We start from the raw sequence: 19,548 nt of genomic DNA on the forward strand, positions 1-19,548 counted from the left end.
TTTCTACATCCTCCCAAAAACAACATGATCAAGTCTAACACCACAGTACTCTTAGTGCTAATTTCTGACCTAGTTAAGTTTGTATCACTGTGATAAAGACTGTGATCAAAAGCAACTTGAGGAGGAAAGGGTTTATTTCCAGGTAGCATCACTGAGGGCTGGAACTCGAGGCAGGCCCTGACTCAGACCGTAGAAGAGTGCTGCTTCTCGGCTTGCTCATCATGGCTTTGTCAGCTACTTTCTGATACTTCCCTGGACTACCTCCTCAGGGTGGCACTATTCACAGTGGGCTGGATCCTCCCACATCAGTGATTAGCAAGAAAATGCAGTCCAGACTTGCCCACAGACCTAACTAATGGAGTCATCATCTGAGCTGAGGCTATTTCTTCCCAGATGATGCTAACTTGTGTCAAGTTGACCAAAAAAACAAACCAGGACAGTAGGTTTCTTCCTGCTATGGTGTCCTCCAAGTTTTTCTGTTTTCACCACATGGTCAGCGTAAGCATTTTATAACCGACAAAGAACACTAGGAAGGGTGTTAACGTCTAGCTTCATCTAGTTCCTACCACCCTTAATTACACTGAGTCACAGCGTATACACAGGCAAGTGCATAATACACACTGTACTGTAGAAGTTGATGCTATTGGGAAGTGAGCTACTTAGAAGACGCATTTTTACCTGAAATCTCTTTATTTTTACAGCATTGTAACTAATAATGCCAATATGCAGACTATGAGTTTCAGTGCCCTGTTGGTGACATTGACCTGCTCTGTGGCTGTCTTACAGGTGTGTGCTGCTCCCACTCCTGGGGATGAAGCCACCCTCACAGAGCCTCTACCTGCTGGTTGACTCCGTGGACGAAGGCTGCAATGTGATGGAAGGAGAGCAGACATCCCCCAGCCTCTCCGGGACTGTGGCAGAGCTCTTGGCTGGTCACCACGAGTTCTTTCCCCCATGGCTACTGCTTCTCTGCTCTGCCCGGAAACAGAGCAGAGCTGTCACTAAAATGTTCACTGGTGAGCAAGATCGTGATGCCTAGAGTGTTGTGTGCTCCAGAACTGGCTGGGTTTCTTCTAGGGAGCAGAGTACATGGGCAGAGGCCTAACTGCGGCACAAACCATCTTAGCCTCTTGCCACCAAACCTTAAGATCACATTAAAAATAAAGCATGGTGTATTTTAACATTGGCTTTTTCCCAGAATTCTTTCCTTGGGCTGAGACAGACAGACAGACCCCTAGGGCTTGCTGTCCCTCCTGCCTAGTCTAGACTTTGTCTCAAAGAAAATGGTGAATGGCTCTGAGGAGGAGTGACACCCAAAGTTATCCTTGGTCTCCACATGTGTGTACACACATGGATGTGTGCACATAGGAAAATGCTCTTTCCCTACTTCCCATGTAAGACTGAGTGACTAATTAGCTGTGCTCTTCTTCAGTCCATCAGTTCACTTTACAGCTCATTAGTCATTAGTCAGTATCTCCCCCATGGCTCCTGAAGTCCTGCAAGAGGTTCTCATGTGCGTTCCTTTCATTATGACAGGGCTAAGTAGAGCACTTAATATAATCTAAGGCCACAGGAGGGAAAGATTTTGGTGAATGTGACCGTAGCCAGTGCTATGTGGCAGCCCCTATGGTGTGGTCTGTTCTCTTTCTATCCATGTTATCCAGCATCATCAGCCTGTTTTATGTTCTGTGTACATTATGAACTTTTACATTTCATTTTTAAGTGCGTATGTATGTGTGCACTTGAGTTCCACATACCCTCCAACTGGAGTTGCAGATAGTTGTGGCCCAGTGGAGATGTTGGGAACCAAACTCAGCTCACCTGCAAAAGCAATACATGCTGCAACCCCTGAGCATCTCTCCAGCCCCAAGCTGTGGTCTTCTGTTTGCACAAATGAGTCACTACAATGGGTACACATTAGTGTCTACCACTGTCTGTGTGACCTCAGGCAGCTTGTCTAACCTCCTGTTTGCTGTCTGTAAAGTGGGCCCCTATGAGGTTAGATGTGCCTGAGGCATGGTAAGGGCTTTGTACACATTGCTCTCATTCTAGTCATCTCATTCATTTCACTTGTTAATAAAATTCGGTTTTGATCTGAATTCCTACTATTGCTCATAAGTCTGGGTCTTTGGTCTCATCAGCTGGGCATTCTTTCTTGTGAACAAGTGTGCTGGCTAGAGACATTCGGGAAGGTGAAACCTTAGTTGTGAACAACATTGGCCTGTGTGCAAGCCTGTGTGGCAGTTTCTTGATTGATAATTGATGTTGAAAGGCCAAGCCCACTGTGGGTGGTGCCACCCCAGGCAGATGGTCCTGATTTGTATAAAGAAAGCAGGCTGAGCAAGGCAGTAAGCAGTGTTGTTCGAGGATCTCTTGAGTCAGCTCCTGCCTCCAGGTTCCTACCCTGAGTTCCTTGACTGATGGAGGACAAGGTATAATATGAAATAAACCCTTTCCTTCCCTGTCATCTTGCTTTGGATTTTTATCGCTGTGATGAAACGCCTCCTCTTCATCCTTTCTTTCCTCTGTTCCTTGGTGTCTGTATTATCCCTGTGTTTTCACTGCAGGTTGATCCTCATTAGTCTGAAACCTAAAGTCCTAAGTGCTCCAAAATCCAAAAACTGAGTGCATCCAAGGAGAATTCCAGGTCGAGATTTTGTTTTGTGCGGCATTTAAAATACCGCTTGCACTTCTAGGTTGTATGAATAATGTGCGTGTGACACAGATGGGCTCTGTGCTGGAGATGGTTTCCATTATACACACACAGATACTACAAAAATCTGAAAAAAATCTAAACTGCTTCCCATCCCGGGCATTTTGGGTGATATACTCAACCTCAGTTGCCAGAATGGTGTGGTCAAAACCCTGTATCCTCCATCAGCGACCCTCTGTCCTCCAGTCCACTTGGACTTGCTGAGTTAGGAAGTGTGTCCATCATGGACCTGGGTTACTTCTGCTATATCAGTCTTTCGTGCATGAGTGATTTCCGAGCCTGCCTCAGCATGAGGGCTTCCTCTGCATTCTCTTCAGCCAGCCTTTGCCAAGTCAGGGTGCTTCATCTGCTTTACGGTTTGCACATGATGCTCTGATAAAGTGTTCACCCCCTGAATTTCTTGCCATCTTCCTGCTTGGGTCACTACCCAAACAGGACATTCACATACAGACTGTGTTTCCCATTCTTGCTTCTCTGTGGCCCCCTCTTTCATAGTCACACACTCACTCCATCTGGTTTTATTTTTCATGGATCTAGTATCACTTAACTTTTATCTGGATGTCTTGTGAGTCTTTACTGATCATCCTCTCAACTAGGATGCAGTCTCTGTGAAAAGAGGGTACTGACCGTGTGAGCGCTTGTTTGTAAGCATGGGGTCAGGCCCTATCAGGGTATGACTGTGTGCCCTGATTTGTGAGCAGAGTCTCAAGCCCATTTGTTTAGCCAGCATCAGAAGTGTCGTACACACTGAAATATTTTACTAAAATTAGCACAGTGGTTTAGTGGGCCTGGGGAGATGGTTCATTTGTCAGAGCACCTGCTCCAGGGCTCACATAAAAAAAAAAAGCTGAGTGTGATAGGCTCCTTACTGGAGAAACCGAGATAAGTGGACCTCTGGGGCTCATTGACCAGGCAGCCCAGCCTATGTGGCGAGTTCCAGGCCAGTGAGAGACCCTGACTCAAAAGAGATAGCTCTGTGGCAACTTCCCTATATGAGTGTGGTGCTCAGTTCCATCACCAGCACCCCAATAAATGGTCATTTCCAGTGCTCAAGGTTGTTGGTCAGTGGATAGTTTCAGGTGTGCACGTGCGCGCGCGCGCGCGCGTGTGTGTGTGTGTGTGTGTGTGTGTGTGTGTGTGTGTGTGTGTGTGTTCAGTTTCTTCTTTAGGTGCTGCAGCTCAGTCCAGAGCTTTGCACTACTGAGCTAAACTAAACCGCTGCTCTTATTTCCGTTTTGTTTTTGCCACTAAGTCTTGCTCTGGCTGGAATGGCCCTTACTATGTGTACCTTGAACCTTAACAGTCTTCCTGCCTCTGCCTCCCTAGTGCTAGGATTGTTGGCACAAGCTACCCACCCTCTGCCCTTAATTCTGTCTTTTTGACATAGCTGTTTCTGGTAGGAAATATAAATTCTTGTTAAATCCACATCACTCTTTAGATCTGGGGAGAGATTGGGTTTCAAGTTGTGAGCATTTGGCGTGCATCTGTATAGCATGCGTTCTGTGTTCCACCTCTCCCTCCTCCCGTCTCTGTCGGCATCACACAAAGCCCTGATGCTGACCCCTTCAGTCACGGTGGATGACTTGGGCAGCACTCTGTGCTTGGACTTGACTGATTTATAAGGTAGGATCGCCTCCTTCACGGTGCACATGACAGATGTGTAAGTGAAGACTTAACAGTGCAGGCAGCCAGTGGGTAAGAGCCCTCGCCCCGCAGTCAGTCCCAGGACTGCACACACAAGGAGAGCTCACCTGGTGCATTCTCTTTAGCCCAATTCTGCTTTTGTTATCTCAAATTTCCATCAGATCATCTTAGTTCATTAGCCTCAATTATAGATATTTATGCATAATGGTTGTATAATCTTTCCCATAGATCAGTCTGTGTGCACATCACTGGAAACTTTAAAACACTATTGCATACCACTTTAGAATTGTTTTATTAGCCACAGGCCTAGACCTTGCTGTGTACCCCAGGCTGGCCTCAAATTCGTAACCATACTGCCTCAGCTTCCCAGTACTAGGATCACAGGTAGGCACCACCTCCCCAAGTGTGGTCCTTTTTACCCTAAACTGTTTTTAATGATTTTGTAAGTCAACAAGGAAATGAACATTCAGGAAGAGATTTGGAGGCCAGTCATCTCAAATGGCTAGGATGTGTGGGATGTCAGACATTCCAGGGGATTTGCTCAGCCTTTCTTTAGGTTGGGAGGGTTTATTCTATGTTATCAAATTAAAATAATTAAATACCCAATTGTCAGTAAACAGCCCAAATCAACAAAAATGCCACTGGCCAAATTATGCTTATAAAACTCTATAAAATACAGCCACTAAATGAAAGCAAAATAAAGTGTGGGGTTTTTGAGTCTTTTTACTTTTGGTTTTTAAGAGAGTTTCTCTGTGTTGCCCCCTGGCTGTTCTGGAACTCTTGCTGTAGATCAGGCTGACCTCGAACACATAGAATCCACCTGCCTCTGCCTCTCAAGTGCTGGGATTAAAGGTTTGCACCACTGCCCAGCTTTTCTTCTAATGTGCTTTGGTTGAAATGTGTTTTCTAAAGGAACACAGCAGAAGCACACACATGAGTTTATTGGGCAGGTGAGTATTCACTGTATGGAATAACAGCTCAAATGAATGCACACTAGGCAGTAACACGGCCAAGGCATGCTGTGAAGTGCATTCTTACACAGCCCAGAATTCAGGAGAGACCAGACTCAGGCCAAACTCCACTCTAAACCTTCGTCGTAGGTCAGTCTCTTTCAGAGTTTATCTTGTGATGTGGAGGATTTGGGTACTGCACATGTGTGTGGTGCGTGTTTATAGATCCCACTCTATGAATGTAAGGTTTTGCACATGAGTTATTTCATCTTGTTCGTTGTTGGAAGATTGCGCTTTTTAATAAATTCATTCAGGTATTTCAAGCTTGGGTTCAGATAGTTGAAGTGATCAGCCTTCTCCTGAGACATACTGTTTGTTTTTCAATGACACCTTCTCAGTCCTGTTGGTCAAGACACATGTCGGAGTCACCTGTGACTTACCCACACTCAGCAAGCCCTATGTCATGTCATGGAGCCGGGCGGTGGTGGCGCACACCTTTAATCCCAGCACTCGGGAGGCAGAGGCAGGCGGATCTCTGTGAGTTCGAGGCCAGGCTGGACCGACAGCCTCCAAAACAATACAGAGAAACCCTGTCTTGTAAAACCAAAAAAAAAAAAAAAAAAACAAAAGGTCGTCCCGTAAAAACAGACGTCTTTGGCTCTCACGACTTTGATATTTACAGTATCTTCAGACGGTACTTCTGTAGCTGTGTATGTCTGTGTCCACTTAGTGCTTCTTGCAAAGAGGTTCAGATAGTCATTGAGCCACAAGAGCAGGTACTAGCCAAGTTTGTTGGTAGGAAAATGAAACCATTGCTTTGTCATCTGTGTGTTTCCACGTGACGAAACTGCTTTACATATTAGTACTAACCCATGAGTCAGGTTATTTGCATGGATTCATTCTCTTTACACACGTCCCCACCTCTGTTTTCTACTCACTCTGCCTGGATGTCTTCTGCAGGTTTCAGGAAGATCAGTTTGGATGACCTTCGGAAGGCGTACATCGTCAAGGACGTACAGCAGTACATCCTCCACCGCCTGGACCAAGAGGAGGCACTTCGGCAGCACCTCACCAAGGAGACGGCGGAGACTCTGAACCAGCTGCACATCAAGAGCAGCGGGTGTTTCCTGTATCTAGAGCGCGTGCTGGATGGAGTTGTAGAGAATTTCATCATGCTTCGGGAGATCCGAGACATCCCAGGAACCCTGAATGGTCTCTACCTCTGGCTCTGCCAGAGACTTTTTGTCAGAAAACAGTTTGCCAAAGTTCAGCCCATACTGAACGTGATCCTTGCAGCCTGCCGGCCCCTGACCATGACAGAATTATACCATGCCGTGTGGACCAAAAACATGTCTCTAACCTTGGAAGACTTTCAGCGCAAGCTGGATGTCCTGTCCAAGCTCTTGGTGGATGGGTTGGGCAGCACCAAGATCCTGTTTCACCACAGCTTTGCCGAGTGGCTCCTGGATGTGAAGCACTGTACCCAGAAGTACCTGTGCAATGCTGCGGAAGGGCACAGGATGTTGGCCATGAGCTACACCTGCCAGGCCCGCAACCTGACCCCACTGGAAGCACAAGAATTTGCCTTGCACTTGATTAATTCCAACCTGCAGTTGGAACCAGCCGAACTGGCACTGTGGATGATATGGAATGGCACCCCCGTCAAGGACTCGCTGTCCACCTTAATACCCAAGGAGCAAGAGGTACTGCAGCTGCTGATCCGAGCCGGCGCTCACGTCAACAGCGAGGATGACCGCACTTCCTGTATCGTCCGGCAAGCCCTCGAGAGAGAGGACTCCATTCGGACATTACTGGACAATGGGGCTTCTGTCAATCAGTGCGACTCCAATGGGAGAACTCTGCTGGCCAATGCCGCATACAGTGGCAGCCTGGATGTGGTGAATTTGCTTGTCTCCAGGGGAGCTGATTTAGAGATTGAAGACTCCCATGGCCACACGCCACTCACTCTAGCTGCTAGGCAAGGGCACACGAAGGTTGTTAACTGTTTGATTGGGTGTGGAGCCAATATCAATCACACCGATCAGGACGGCTGGACAGCACTGAGGTCTGCTGCTTGGGGAGGCCACACCGAGGTTGTGTCTGCCCTGCTTTACGCTGGCGTAAAGGTAGACTGTGCAGATGCAGACAGCCGGACGGCTCTGCGTGCGGCAGCTTGGGGGGGCCACGAGGACATTGTCCTGAACCTGCTACAGCATGGTGCCGAGGTCAACAAAGCTGACAACGAAGGGCGGACTGCGCTGATAGCCGCAGCGTACATGGGTCACAGAGAGATCGTGGAGCACCTGCTGGACCACGGCGCAGAGGTGAACCACGAGGACGTGGATGGCAGAACGGCTCTCTCCGTGGCCGCGCTCTGTGTGCCTGCAAGCAAAGGACACGCGTCAGTTGTAAGCCTTCTGATTGATCGAGGGGCTGAGGTAGATCACTGCGACAAGGACGGCATGACCCCCCTGCTGGTGGCAGCCTACGAAGGCCACGTGGACGTGGTGGACCTGCTTCTAGAAGGAGGAGCCGATGTTGATCACACGGATAACAATGGGCGGACGCCCCTGCTGGCTGCAGCTTCCATGGGGCATGCTTCCGTGGTCAACACACTTCTGTTCTGGGGCGCAGCTGTGGACAGCATCGACAGTGAAGGCCGGACAGTCCTGAGCATAGCCTCAGCGCAGGGGAACGTGGAGGTGGTGCGCACTCTCCTGGACAGAGGCTTAGATGAGAGCCACCGAGACGATGCTGGCTGGACGCCTCTCCACATGGCAGCTTTTGAGGGTCACAGGTTAATATGTGAAGCTCTCATCGAACAAGGTGCTAGAACAAATGAGATTGACAATGACGGGCGCATCCCCTTCATCTTGGCCTCGCAGGAGGGCCATTATGACTGCGTCCAGATCCTGCTGGAGAACAAATCCAACATAGACCAGAGAGGCTACGATGGGAGGAATGCATTGCGCGTTGCTGCCCTGGAAGGACACCGGGACATTGTGGAATTACTCTTCAGCCATGGGGCTGATGTGAACTACAAAGACGCTGATGGGCGGCCCACGCTCTACATACTGGCCTTAGAGAACCAGCTTACAATGGCCGAGTATTTTTTGGAAAACGGTGCCAACGTGGAGGCCAGCGATGCCGAGGGAAGGACAGCACTGCACGTCTCCTGCTGGCAGGGTCATGTGGAGATGGTCCGGGTGCTCATCGCCTGCCACGCCGATGTCAACGCAGTGGACAATGAGAAGCGCTCAGCCTTGCAGTCTGCAGCCTGGCAGGGCCACGTCAAAGTGGTCCAGCTTCTGATAGAGCATGGCGCCGTGGTGGACCACACGTGCAACCAAGGCGCCACAGCCCTGTGCATTGCGGCCCAGGAGGGGCATGTGGACGTGGTGCAGGTGTTACTGGAGCACGGCGCTGACCCCAACCACGCCGACCAATTTGGACGAACTGCCATGAGGGTGGCAGCCAAAAACGGGCATTCTCAGATCATTAAGTTGTTAGAAAAATACGGTGCTTCCAGTCTCAATGGCTGCTCCCCTTCCCCTGTCCACACAATGGAGCAGAAGCCTCCACAGTCAGCACCGTCCAAGATGCAGTCCCTGACCATCAGGTCCAACAGCTCTGGGGGGACTGGGGGAGGGGACTTTCAGCCTTCCCTCCGCGGCCTGCCCAATGGGCCAACTCATGCCTTCAGCTCTCCGTCAGAGTCTCCAGACTCAACTGTGGACCGACAGAAGTCATCTCTGTCCAACAATTCCCTGAAAAGCTCCAAAAACTCATCTCTGAGAACAACTTCCTCCACAGCCACAGCTCAAACGGTGCCCATTGACAGCTTCCACAGCTTGTCATTCACAGAGCAGATCCAACAGCACTCGCTGCCGCGAAGCAGGAGCAGGCAGTCGGTCGTGTCCCCCTCTTCCACAACCCAGTCCCTAGGACATAGCCATAATTCTCCCAGTAGCGAGTTTGAATGGAGCCAAGTAAAACCAAGCTTGAAGTCAACAAAATCAAATAAAGGAGGCAAATCAGAAAACTCCAGCAAGTCCGGGTCAGCTGGGAAGAAAGCTAAACAAAACAATTCCTCACAGCCAAAGGTTCTAGAATATGAAATGACTCAGTTTGACAAAAGAGGACCTGTCGCTAAGTCTGGGAGTAGCCCACCTAAACAGACGCTGGGTGAATCTCAGTGTAAGATCGTGGTCCCTTCATCTCAGGACGGCAGCCGCGTCCAGCCGCAGTTCCTCATCCACCAGCAGAGTGGGGAGCAGAAGAAGAGGAACGGGATAATGACGAACCCCAATTACCATCTGCAGAGCAACCAGGTGTTCCTGGGCAGGGTCTCCGTCCCTCGAACAGTGCAGGAGCGAGGGCATCAGGAGGTGCTGGAGGGGTTCCCTCCCTCAGAGACCGAGCTGAACCTTAAACAAGCCCTGAAGCTCCAAATCGAGGGCTCTGATCCCAGCTTCAACTACAAGAAGGAAACACCCTTGTGAGAGGTGAGGATGCGCTGGAAAGGATAGAGGAACCCGAGTGCCATTCCCATCCCGTTTCCGGTGCTCTTAAGGCAGGCACCTTCCCTCGGTGTGTGCACTCAGGGAGCTCATCCCCGTCAGTCTGCTCAGTGTGAGTTCTCCAAACTAGCACCTCTCCAAAGCACCTCTGTGACACAGGACTGATAGATCCATATACAGATGCATAGATAGACGACAGGATAGCTAATAGGTAATAGCCAGTAGATAAATGATAGGTAATAGATATAGATAGATGATAGATTGATAATGGATGTGTAGATACAAGGATGATGAGGTAGATAGTAGGGAATAGACATAGATAAGTATATGTGTAGCTATGGAAATAATGAGAAGATAACATGTAAAAGAGATAGAGACAATGGGAGACATGATACACAGTTGGTGATACGTACATACATAGATGCTTATTTACTATTTACTCTGTATCCCCCCCGTCTTTTCCCCACCTCAAAATGTTAAACTGAAGGGATGTGTTTGTATTCGGTATTGAGTTCATGTGCTGGAATATTGTTTGAACCTGTGACAGTCTTTCAGTAAAAAATGTACTGGATAAGTAGATGAATATACCATCTATCAATTCTAGATTGAGTTTTTCCTGCATTATCATTCCCCTCTACCAGGAGATTTCTGGTAGAAAACATTGCTGTTTTCTAAGTATTCGTTGTTTGGTTTTGAAGCACTGGGCTGTGCCTAGTGGGTAGCTGGCCCAAATGTTAGTTTCATTGTTTCATTCAGAAACAGATCACAGATTTATATTTGTAATCAACTTTTACTGCAATGACTCTTGTAGAAATCTATTAGTGTTTGATGTAACATGAACAGGTGTGGACCATGATGAAGGTTAGGGTTATCATTTACTTGGTTTACATATTTAGGGGTAAGGTATGGAAAGCATATGTTAGGTTCAGATCACTAGTGTTTTTGTTTTTTACTAAATAATAATCATTTTATCCTCCATCACACATAAGTAAAAGTGAGTGGAGACGTAGCAGGAATTCATGTGGATACCTTGGGTGCTTCTCAGAGGCACATTTCCATGTTATAAATAAACTGAAGATTTCATTAAGCATGTTGTATGATCTCCAGCAACTTTGTAGAAGACCCAACTTGTGGCAATAGTCACATCAGGCAAGCTGTCATCTTCACCTCTGCTCCTCTTGACTGTGGTGATGCAGTTTAGGAATTTGACAAATTAACCATCATTACAAATCTCTTCTACACTAAACCTCCTTGTGTGAGGATGGATGGATGGATGGCCAATCCAAGGTCATTCAAAAATATTCCTCCAGATGCTTGGTCCCTCCCCGCCCGTGCAAGCAAACTCATAATATCGCTTATGAAAATAAAATACTACATCTGCGTCAATTAGTAAAAATGTGACAGAGGGCAAATATTTGGTAGAATAATTTTCTTTTATAAGGTCTTACAACTGTCATTACAAGAAAAGTATAGTAATTTTTTTTCTTTGTTTTTCCAGTTTCCCCTTCTGAGAAACAGAAGACGTTGTCAGAATGGCCATCCAGCAGCCGGATGGAAGCAAGACACCTGAGGATGCACTGGTCAGACTGTGACTCCCTCAGTACTGTTTCCTGATTACTGTCATGTGCCTACCCAGTAAGGCTGCCCTTCTCAGCGTAACCCCCATGCTGACGCAGTCTCCACCACACTGAATAAATGGAAATGGAAACTGCAGTTCCTCACTACAACCAAACCCAGTTTTGAGTATTTTCCCATTTGGTAAATGTGCATGTGCCACAGTCAGGTGTCTCCATATTTATTGTTTTCTGCGTTGTGACGCGTACTCGGTCCCATCGCATTGTCTGGTGTTCCTGGTTCTTGTGTATTTAAAAATGTTACTCAATAAAGCAATTCTTGCAAGTGTTTTGTCTGCTAACCTTCAGCATTAGATAAAAATGAGTTTCTGTGTTAATGCCACTTGGAGGTGAAAAAATGACTTTGTGATGAGTTTTCCATGGGCATCAATTCTGGTGATGTAAAGAGTCACTCTGGTCGTTTAATTCCAGTCAAGTAACATCTGTGTAAGGCTGAATGACAGAGCATGCAAACTCTGGTCACTCTGACAACAGGCAGAAGAGCTCTGTGCATTCATAGAGGCTCTGAGCCATCTCCTACCTGCCTGTCCTCACTCCTGCAAGTAGATGGACCATCATTCCTGAAGCTTGGACATTCTCAGGGACGGAGCAGTTAGTGCCTGGGGGACGTGTGCAGATAGAGGCTCCAGGTCCAGCTAAGGATGGCTCTGATCCCTGAATCATTCACCGGCTGCCTTCACCTCCTTCAGCTGAATGAAATGTAATCTATCATTGTAACTGAATGCTCACTGCTCTGAGATCTTTCCATTTGCCAGTTATTGCATAACCAAATTATCCCCAATCACAACCAATTGGGTACATTGAAATTTAAATGACTTGGTGGGATGGATGTTCTTGAATGTACAATGTGCTGTCCATTGCAAGTGATACCACTAACCATTAGTCACAGCACGTATGTTTTGTTATTTGATAGAACTGATGGGCTTGCACTTTTCTGGCCACGTTCTCTTTCCTGTTTTCATCTTTGCACAATTGTACATGAGATGGCTGGATGCCATGATTAAGGGACGCATCAGCACCAGGAGCATGGAGCAGGCTAGATGTGCCAATGTTTGGCAGGATGATTTTGAAGCCAAGGGTGGTTTGATCCTTGAGCACTATAGTCCTGTTCATCTCCCAGGCCTTGGAGATTCTTTGCTCTCCTCGTGCTGTTGTTAAGGGGGAATTGGGAAAGAGAATTTGGAAATAGAGCACAAAACCATTGCTACTACTGAAACTTTGGAATGTTTTAATGAGAGGCCAGTAATGGTCTTCATGTGTGAAGGGCACATGTAGTGTTGTTCATGGAAGTCCAGATGTGTAACTGCTTGTGATGAGTGTTTTTCACTTTAGTCTTTGTGTAAGCCTTTCCTTGCTTTGTTTTTCAATGTCAGCCAAACTCATTTCCTGTGTGCCATCCGCCAGTCACAACCAGGAAGAGGGACAGCTGATGAACTCACTCAAAGTTAAGGTGATGGCATGGTTGATGCTGACAAGTCAAATGTGAATGTCTCAAGGATTGAATTCTTGTCCCTATGGGACGTTGATTAATGACACTTACGAGGACTCTTGCAAGGCAGCCTTAAAAGTGTTTCTGAGTCTGTTGATAAGTATGATCACACCCTGTTAGTAGGACCAGTGTGACTCCATCTCACACACACTACATTTACCGTAGAAGAGGAACCTCTGACTTCTTATGTGGATCTTTTTTAATTATTATTATTTTTAAGGACGAGAACCCTGAAAGCTGCCAGTTTTTCTATTAATCTTGAATTATTGAAATCATATTTATTTAATTTTATTGCTTTTACAAAATTGCACCTTGTGACCAAAGGGCAAAGACAGCTCATCACAGTAAGGATATGTACTTCCCAGGTGTCTTTGTAGCCATCTTTACACACGTGGATCAGCTGGTAGGAGGAGAGCCTGCTGGAAAAATGGGGTTCTCATAAGTATTCCTCAAGGTGTTTTTTTTTTATCAATTATGATTTAGAGTAGAACAAGAATGGCTTCTGGTGAGGGTCAGACTGACCTGAGTGCTTCAGCCCCAAACCCCCACCCCGTGTTCAATTTGGTATAGAGGAGGGGATAGGACCACAACTGGGGAGCAACAATGGCTCCTGCTCTATTACAAAGATAAGAAACAGTCCCACGCCTAAACAATAAATAGATATTTTTGAAGTTTAAATATTTACATTTTGTAAGTCAGCTGTTTGGGATGTCATGTGTTTATAACGTTTTTTGTAACGTTCCTTCACACCCCTTCCTTAAGGTCGGTGTCACTGGCATGACAAGTGGTAAAATGTCAGAAAAGTAAACATCTGGAGAGAGGGTCCAGGAAAGTTTGGGAAAAAAGAGGCCCAGAAATCAGCACCCTGTGGTGTACAGCAAAAACTTTTTGTTCCTTTCTCCCCCACTCCTACCAGATTCCTCAGCCAAAAACAGTCCCTTCCTTCAGAGACAGGAGCGAGTCCTTATGCTGTTTGGCTGTGCAACGGTTAGTTTTGCTTAGTGCCCTCCGTCAACACGTTCCACAAATATAGTGGCAAACAAATGCTTTCTTTCTATTGTTCGCTCTGTGTGGGGTGTGTAAATAACCTAAAATGTACATTGAATTTCACAGTATAAAGTTTTATTTTATTCCTTGTATTATATTATGCGACAACTTCCCAGTGTACATGAAGTGCATAATAAATCTATTTGCTTTACAGAAAATGCCTTGTTTTAATTTTATCCTTTAAGGAGCAGCACGTGCATGATATGCCTATAGTAAGAACTTGTTTTAAGCTCATAATTAAACAAACAAACTTGGGTGAGATAGAATACTGGCCGAAAGAAGCTAGAAGACCATGATGTAGACTTTCTATTGTGCAGCTTTGATAGCCGTTGGCTTTTCTTTTCTCCTCCCTCCTGTCTGGCATGTGCACTCTGTGTCACTATCAGTCCTTTACTGGGACCAGACGAGCCGTGTACATGCATACCTCTTGATTTTACTACAGTCTCTCCCTGGGTAGTTATCTAATGTTCTGGGGAAATGAATCATTTTCTAAATAAAAATGTGTGCTCCTCCTTTGCCAAGTTCGAGTCCCTTCTCTGGACACTTTCCCCCATGCCAAAGGCCAGCAATGACCATAACATCAAGACCATTTGTTTATGTATGTTCCATTCCTTCCAGGGGAGGCTCCTAAGAAGGCCAACAGTTATTTTTCCTTGATGATTTTATGATTTCATGTAGTTCCCTAGAACTCATCATTTCCTGCAATCATTCACTTATTCATTTGCTGTGGAACAATCGTGAACACTGTAAATGTGTATCTCTCTCTCATTGTTAATAAAAAACTGACTGGCCAGCAGCCAGGCAGGAAGTATATGTGGGACAACCAAACTAAGGATGCAAGATGAAGAAGGGTGGACTCAGGAAGCTGCCAGCCAGATGGAGACCTAGTTAGACACACGAAATGCAATAGAAGTAACAGTCATGACCCTCGGGGCAACACATAGATTAATAGAAGTGGGCTAAGTTGTAAAAGCTAGTTAGTAACAAGCCTGAGCTATTGGCCAAGTGTAGAGTGTAGTCTTCCTCGCCATCTGCCTGGGCCTGCCATAGTTACAGTCCCCCAAATAACACACAGGAGGCTATATTAATTATGAATCTGTTGGCCGTTTGCTTGGTTTCCTACTGGTTATCTCTGACTTAAGTATTCACCCATAATTGTTAATCTAAGTATTTCTCTTACCGGAGAAAGGGTCCAGACCTGTTATGACGGCTACATGATGTCTCCCTGTGTTTCTCTTCCCCAGAATCCTTCTCAACTCCTAGTCCCACCTATCTTTTTTTCCTATTGGCCCAACAGTGCTTTATTCAACAACCAATAAGAGACAGATTTTAGAATGACATCTCCCATTAGCTGAGCATTTGTAATGAGTATTGAACCTCTGAGTGACTATTTGAGAGTGGCTATGGGAAAGGAAAAGTCTGCCTCTACTCATTTTTATGCACTAAGTAATTTTAATGTAGGAGGTGTTTGAGCAGAAATAACTGATACAGGATTTTTAAAAACACTTCTTGACCAAGAAGAATTCAGCTGGTGGACCAAAGAGACAGACAGGGCAGGGGTTTGGTCAGCAGTTGGAAAGATGCCAATTATGGTGAGAGTCATGCAAGAATCACGTTGCATTTCTGGGAAGTTTTCATCGTGCAATGTATGTGTTAATGTTACTGTGAAGACACGACATCTGCCTGCCAGGCTTTCCATTACAGGATAATTATAACAACACAGTATTAAAATAAGGTAACTTGAAATTTGTACCATGTTTAGATTTTCATTTTTTTTCAAGACGTTTTTTCTTACATGAAGGGGTTTGTATGTATTTGCCTGTGTATGTGTAGTTGTGTTTGCATATGTGTCTGTGTGATCTTGTGTATCTGTGGAGGCCCAAGGTTGACATCAGGAATGAGTCTTCATTGCTCTTCACTTTATTCTCTGAGTCAGGGTCTCCTGGAATGGACCCAGAGCTCACCAATGCCAGCCGGCTTGCAGCAGGGGATCCCATCTCTGCCTTCTGAGTGCTGGAATTACAGATGGGAAGGTGGCAAGGCCCATGCAGCGTTTATGTGGCTTCTGGGGATTTGAACTGGCTTTCACACTTCAGCAGCATGTGCTTTAGCTACTCAGCCATGTCCTCAGCCCTGATTGTCCTTTAGGAAGTGTTAGAGTAGTCCACTGTTGACTGAATGTACCATACTTTAAAACCCACTTTGCCTTGGATGCTCACTTCTGTTTGAAGCCTCCTAAGATACTGCACCTGACACAGGTTTTTGCATATATCACGGGCATATGCATCTGTTTTGAAGACAGATTTTTTACTAGCTACTCTCAGTCTTCTGAAGTGGTTTTATTCATTTCCACTCCATCAACTCTATACAGGAATCTCACTCAGCATGTTTGTCAACAGTTACTTAATTTTCTTTTTTCCCCTCTGTTTAGCCATGTATTAATAGTGCATTGCTATTTGAATTTGTATCTGCATAAAAGTAAACTAGGGATATTCTAACTTGGAGGGAGCTCACCCATAATCCCTCTTGAGCTTCTTGGTTTGCAGGCTCCTTTGCCGTTCTCATGTCCTTTGGATGTTATACTCAAATATATGCAAGTATCTTCTAAGACTCTGCCCTCTTGATCTAATTGGCATAAGTTAACAAAAAAAGATTCTTATTTGTTTTTTCCCATCCCAGATCCTGATGGCCTTGACCTCTGTTTTCCTCTAATATCTTAGTTGCTTTGAATCAGTGATGTAACTGGCATCGCCTGCTAGAGTGCTCACTTTCCTCACTGTGTTTGGATGTGTAGCTTTGGACCAATATAATCCATTGGGAGTTACCAACATCAGTAGCTCCTTACATTTTCGTAGGGTGTTGGGAGCCCTCGCATCTTCTCCTGGAAGCTTGTCTTAGTTTCTCCTGTGTAACGCATCTCCCAAGAGCTTTAGAGAGGTTCAAGCTTTGATTGTTTAAAAGTCTGGTTTAGGACGGGTAAGATGATTTGGAAAATATAGGTACTTAGCCAAATCTAAGGTCAATGAACCCACAGAGTGGAAGGAGGAAAGGCTCCCACAGTGGCTGTCACCCCTGCCCCCCGCACACTGCAATGTTTACAAATTCTGACTTTGTTTCAGATATTTACTCCACAGGTGAGCTTTCACTAACTGAACTTTTTATATATTTTAGTCTCTTCATTTTCTTCATTGTTTATATCCTTACTTGGGTGATGTGTCTTAGTTTTCCACAAAAAGCTATGGACAATGATTCACGGGGCTCCCTGGTACTTTGTTGGTTAACTGACACTGTTATAAATGACATTTTAAATTTCGTTTTCCCCTGTTAACATACAGAAATGCAGTTTGCTTTGGCACAAGTCGTGTTAAATGTATTTTAAAGCAAGATCTGCCAGTGTTTACTCTGATGTATAGTTGAATAAGTGTTGTTTTGTTATTCTTTTAGATAGGCTCTTGTATACCCATCTGGCCTTGAACTCACTCTATAGCAGAAGATGACCTCGATCCTCCTGCCTCAGCCTCCCGTATGCCACTGTGCCCAGCAGGTCTGAGAAACTTTGATGAGTCTGATACAGTCCCTAGCGTAACTGAGTTGGGAAATATTTTGTGAGCCTCTTAAGGCTCGCTGCCTACTCCCAACCAGTTTCTTCCTTTCACCCCCACCTCTAAGAACCGTTAATTAGATTTCCTCATAGTTTCATCTCTCTAGGCTTGCCATGGGTGAAATAATAGTATAAGTACCTGACTTAGTGTTTGCTTTGGTTTGGATTGGTTTGGTTTGGAGACAGTCTTGCTATGTATCCCAGACCAGCCTCAAGCTAGCAATCATTTTGTCTCAGCTTTGTGACTAAGATTCATTGTGTAGCATGCAAGGGTCCTGTATGAAATTCTCAAAGAGTTTTCTCAGTAGCTTATCTTCAGGCTCTCTTAACATTGTAAAAACAAGAGTTCACATTTTTCTGGGAATGTGGCTCTGGGGTAAATGTGCATTTAGCATGTGCCCTGGATTCTGTCCTCAACACCCCATATCAGAAACAGACAAGACAAATGTGCTGACAGCTAAGACTTTAGATTGTTTGTTAGGTCCGCAGGCTGCAGCCCCTACAGTGTGTGCAGCAGAGCCGTGAGTCACTGTTGATGTGGTACCTGCTTATACTTCTCTGCAGACAGCCCAGTCTTTCCCAATGTAATCCTCCTTACGTCTTTAGAAAGTAGTATTCTTGTGAAAACTTAAGGCAACCATGTGATTTTTCCACATTCACATTTGATGTTGCTTCGATAATTTGGCTACAATGTTTCGTAGGGCAGCAGAGTCAGGCAGATCAGTAGAGATTACCAGCCAACCTAAGCTCATTCAGGAGCTCTGTGAGGAACCCTGTCTCAAAACACGGGAAGAGCATCTGAGAAATGACACCCCAGGTTGTGCACCAGTTTTCACACACTAACACACATCTGTGCACATTCACCCGTAGACATGTATATCAGCACACACATGAATACATACAAGCACACACTCATACATCACCCCACCACCATATTTCAGTAATATAAGTACTCATACAGGCACACACGTAAACATAAACAAAATGTTGCCATTGCCACTATTTCTCATAAAACTGAAAGCTTCCTATGTGTGTCTTCAAAGGACACTGCAAAGACTGTCTACCCAAACCTGAGACTGTCAGCTCTCCCTTGCAGCCAGTCAGTGGTGGCATTGATTTCTGTGAATAGGCAAAGTTGCTCATTCTACTGAATTAGTGGAAAAGATCCCATTTGCGAGGCTTATACTCAAAAGAGCCAAGGAAACCCAAAAAGGGACTGTTCTATTTTTCTCAGAGAAACAAATTCCCCTTCCAGTTGGGTCGACCAGAGTTCACTCTATGCAGTTCATTCTAGCAGACGCTTGAGCATCAAACCCACAATTACCTTCATTGGACTTTGTTTCCATGTTGTGTTAGTAGGTCTAAAATAGATATTCATTACTCTATGACTACTAATTGCTACACAGTTGGCTTCTCTTTTGAAGGATCATACCAATGTATGTTGACATATCAAAGGTCTATTAAGGTCATTTCAGAAAAAAGATTAGACATTTACCTAATGAAGGAGGCTGTAGGAGCTCCCGTTTCTAAGGCAAAGTCAAAGTTAAGGCACCCAGGGTGCTCCTCAGACTTACCGCCTTTCCTGTTATTTCTTCCAACACATTCCTTCTCACCAATGCCAAGACTTAGCAAGCCCCATCCTGCCCCCTCCCTTTTCTAAAATAATTCTCTGCTCTTTTGCCATATTTCCACCTTCAGCAACCTCAGTCCCCCTCTCCCAGTCAGGGGCCACTTCTGATACTACTGCAGTGTATTCTGTCTTTGCTGGTTCTTTTTCTGTGTTAGCTGGAGTAGACTCTCCCCTTGCTGACACTGGAATCTGCTGTTAGATAGAAATCGAGCCTTCCTTATCCCAGTGTGTCTGCATTATCTTCATGGAGTAAGTGTTCAGTTACTTTCTGTAGTGCTTTCTTTTTTACCAAGAAACAGCTGTGTGCTGTGAGACACACT

General features: G+C 45.5%; 1 protein-coding gene across 2 annotated transcripts in view; it reads left to right on the top strand.

The window, feature by feature from the left end:
- Ankrd50 (ankyrin repeat domain 50) overlaps positions 1–14,155 on the top strand; it is a 33,292-nt gene extending 19,137 nt beyond the window's left edge. For both annotated transcript variants that reach the window (XM_040754467.1, XM_040754468.1), the window contains exons 3-5: positions 787–1,016; positions 6,268–9,812; positions 11,326–14,155. In XM_040754467.1, coding sequence (XP_040610401.1) covers positions 787–1,016; positions 6,268–9,809 — 3,772 coding nt within the window. In that variant the 3' untranslated portion in view covers positions 9,810–9,812; positions 11,326–14,155. The remainder of the gene's footprint in view (positions 1–786; positions 1,017–6,267; positions 9,813–11,325) is intronic.
- The last annotated feature ends 5,393 nt before the right edge of the window (positions 14,156–19,548 follow it).

Source organism: Mesocricetus auratus, unplaced genomic scaffold (assembly GCF_017639785.1).
Source record: "Mesocricetus auratus isolate SY011 unplaced genomic scaffold, BCM_Maur_2.0 Super-Scaffold_100011, whole genome shotgun sequence".
Taxonomy (NCBI): Eukaryota; Metazoa; Chordata; class Mammalia; order Rodentia; family Cricetidae; genus Mesocricetus; species Mesocricetus auratus.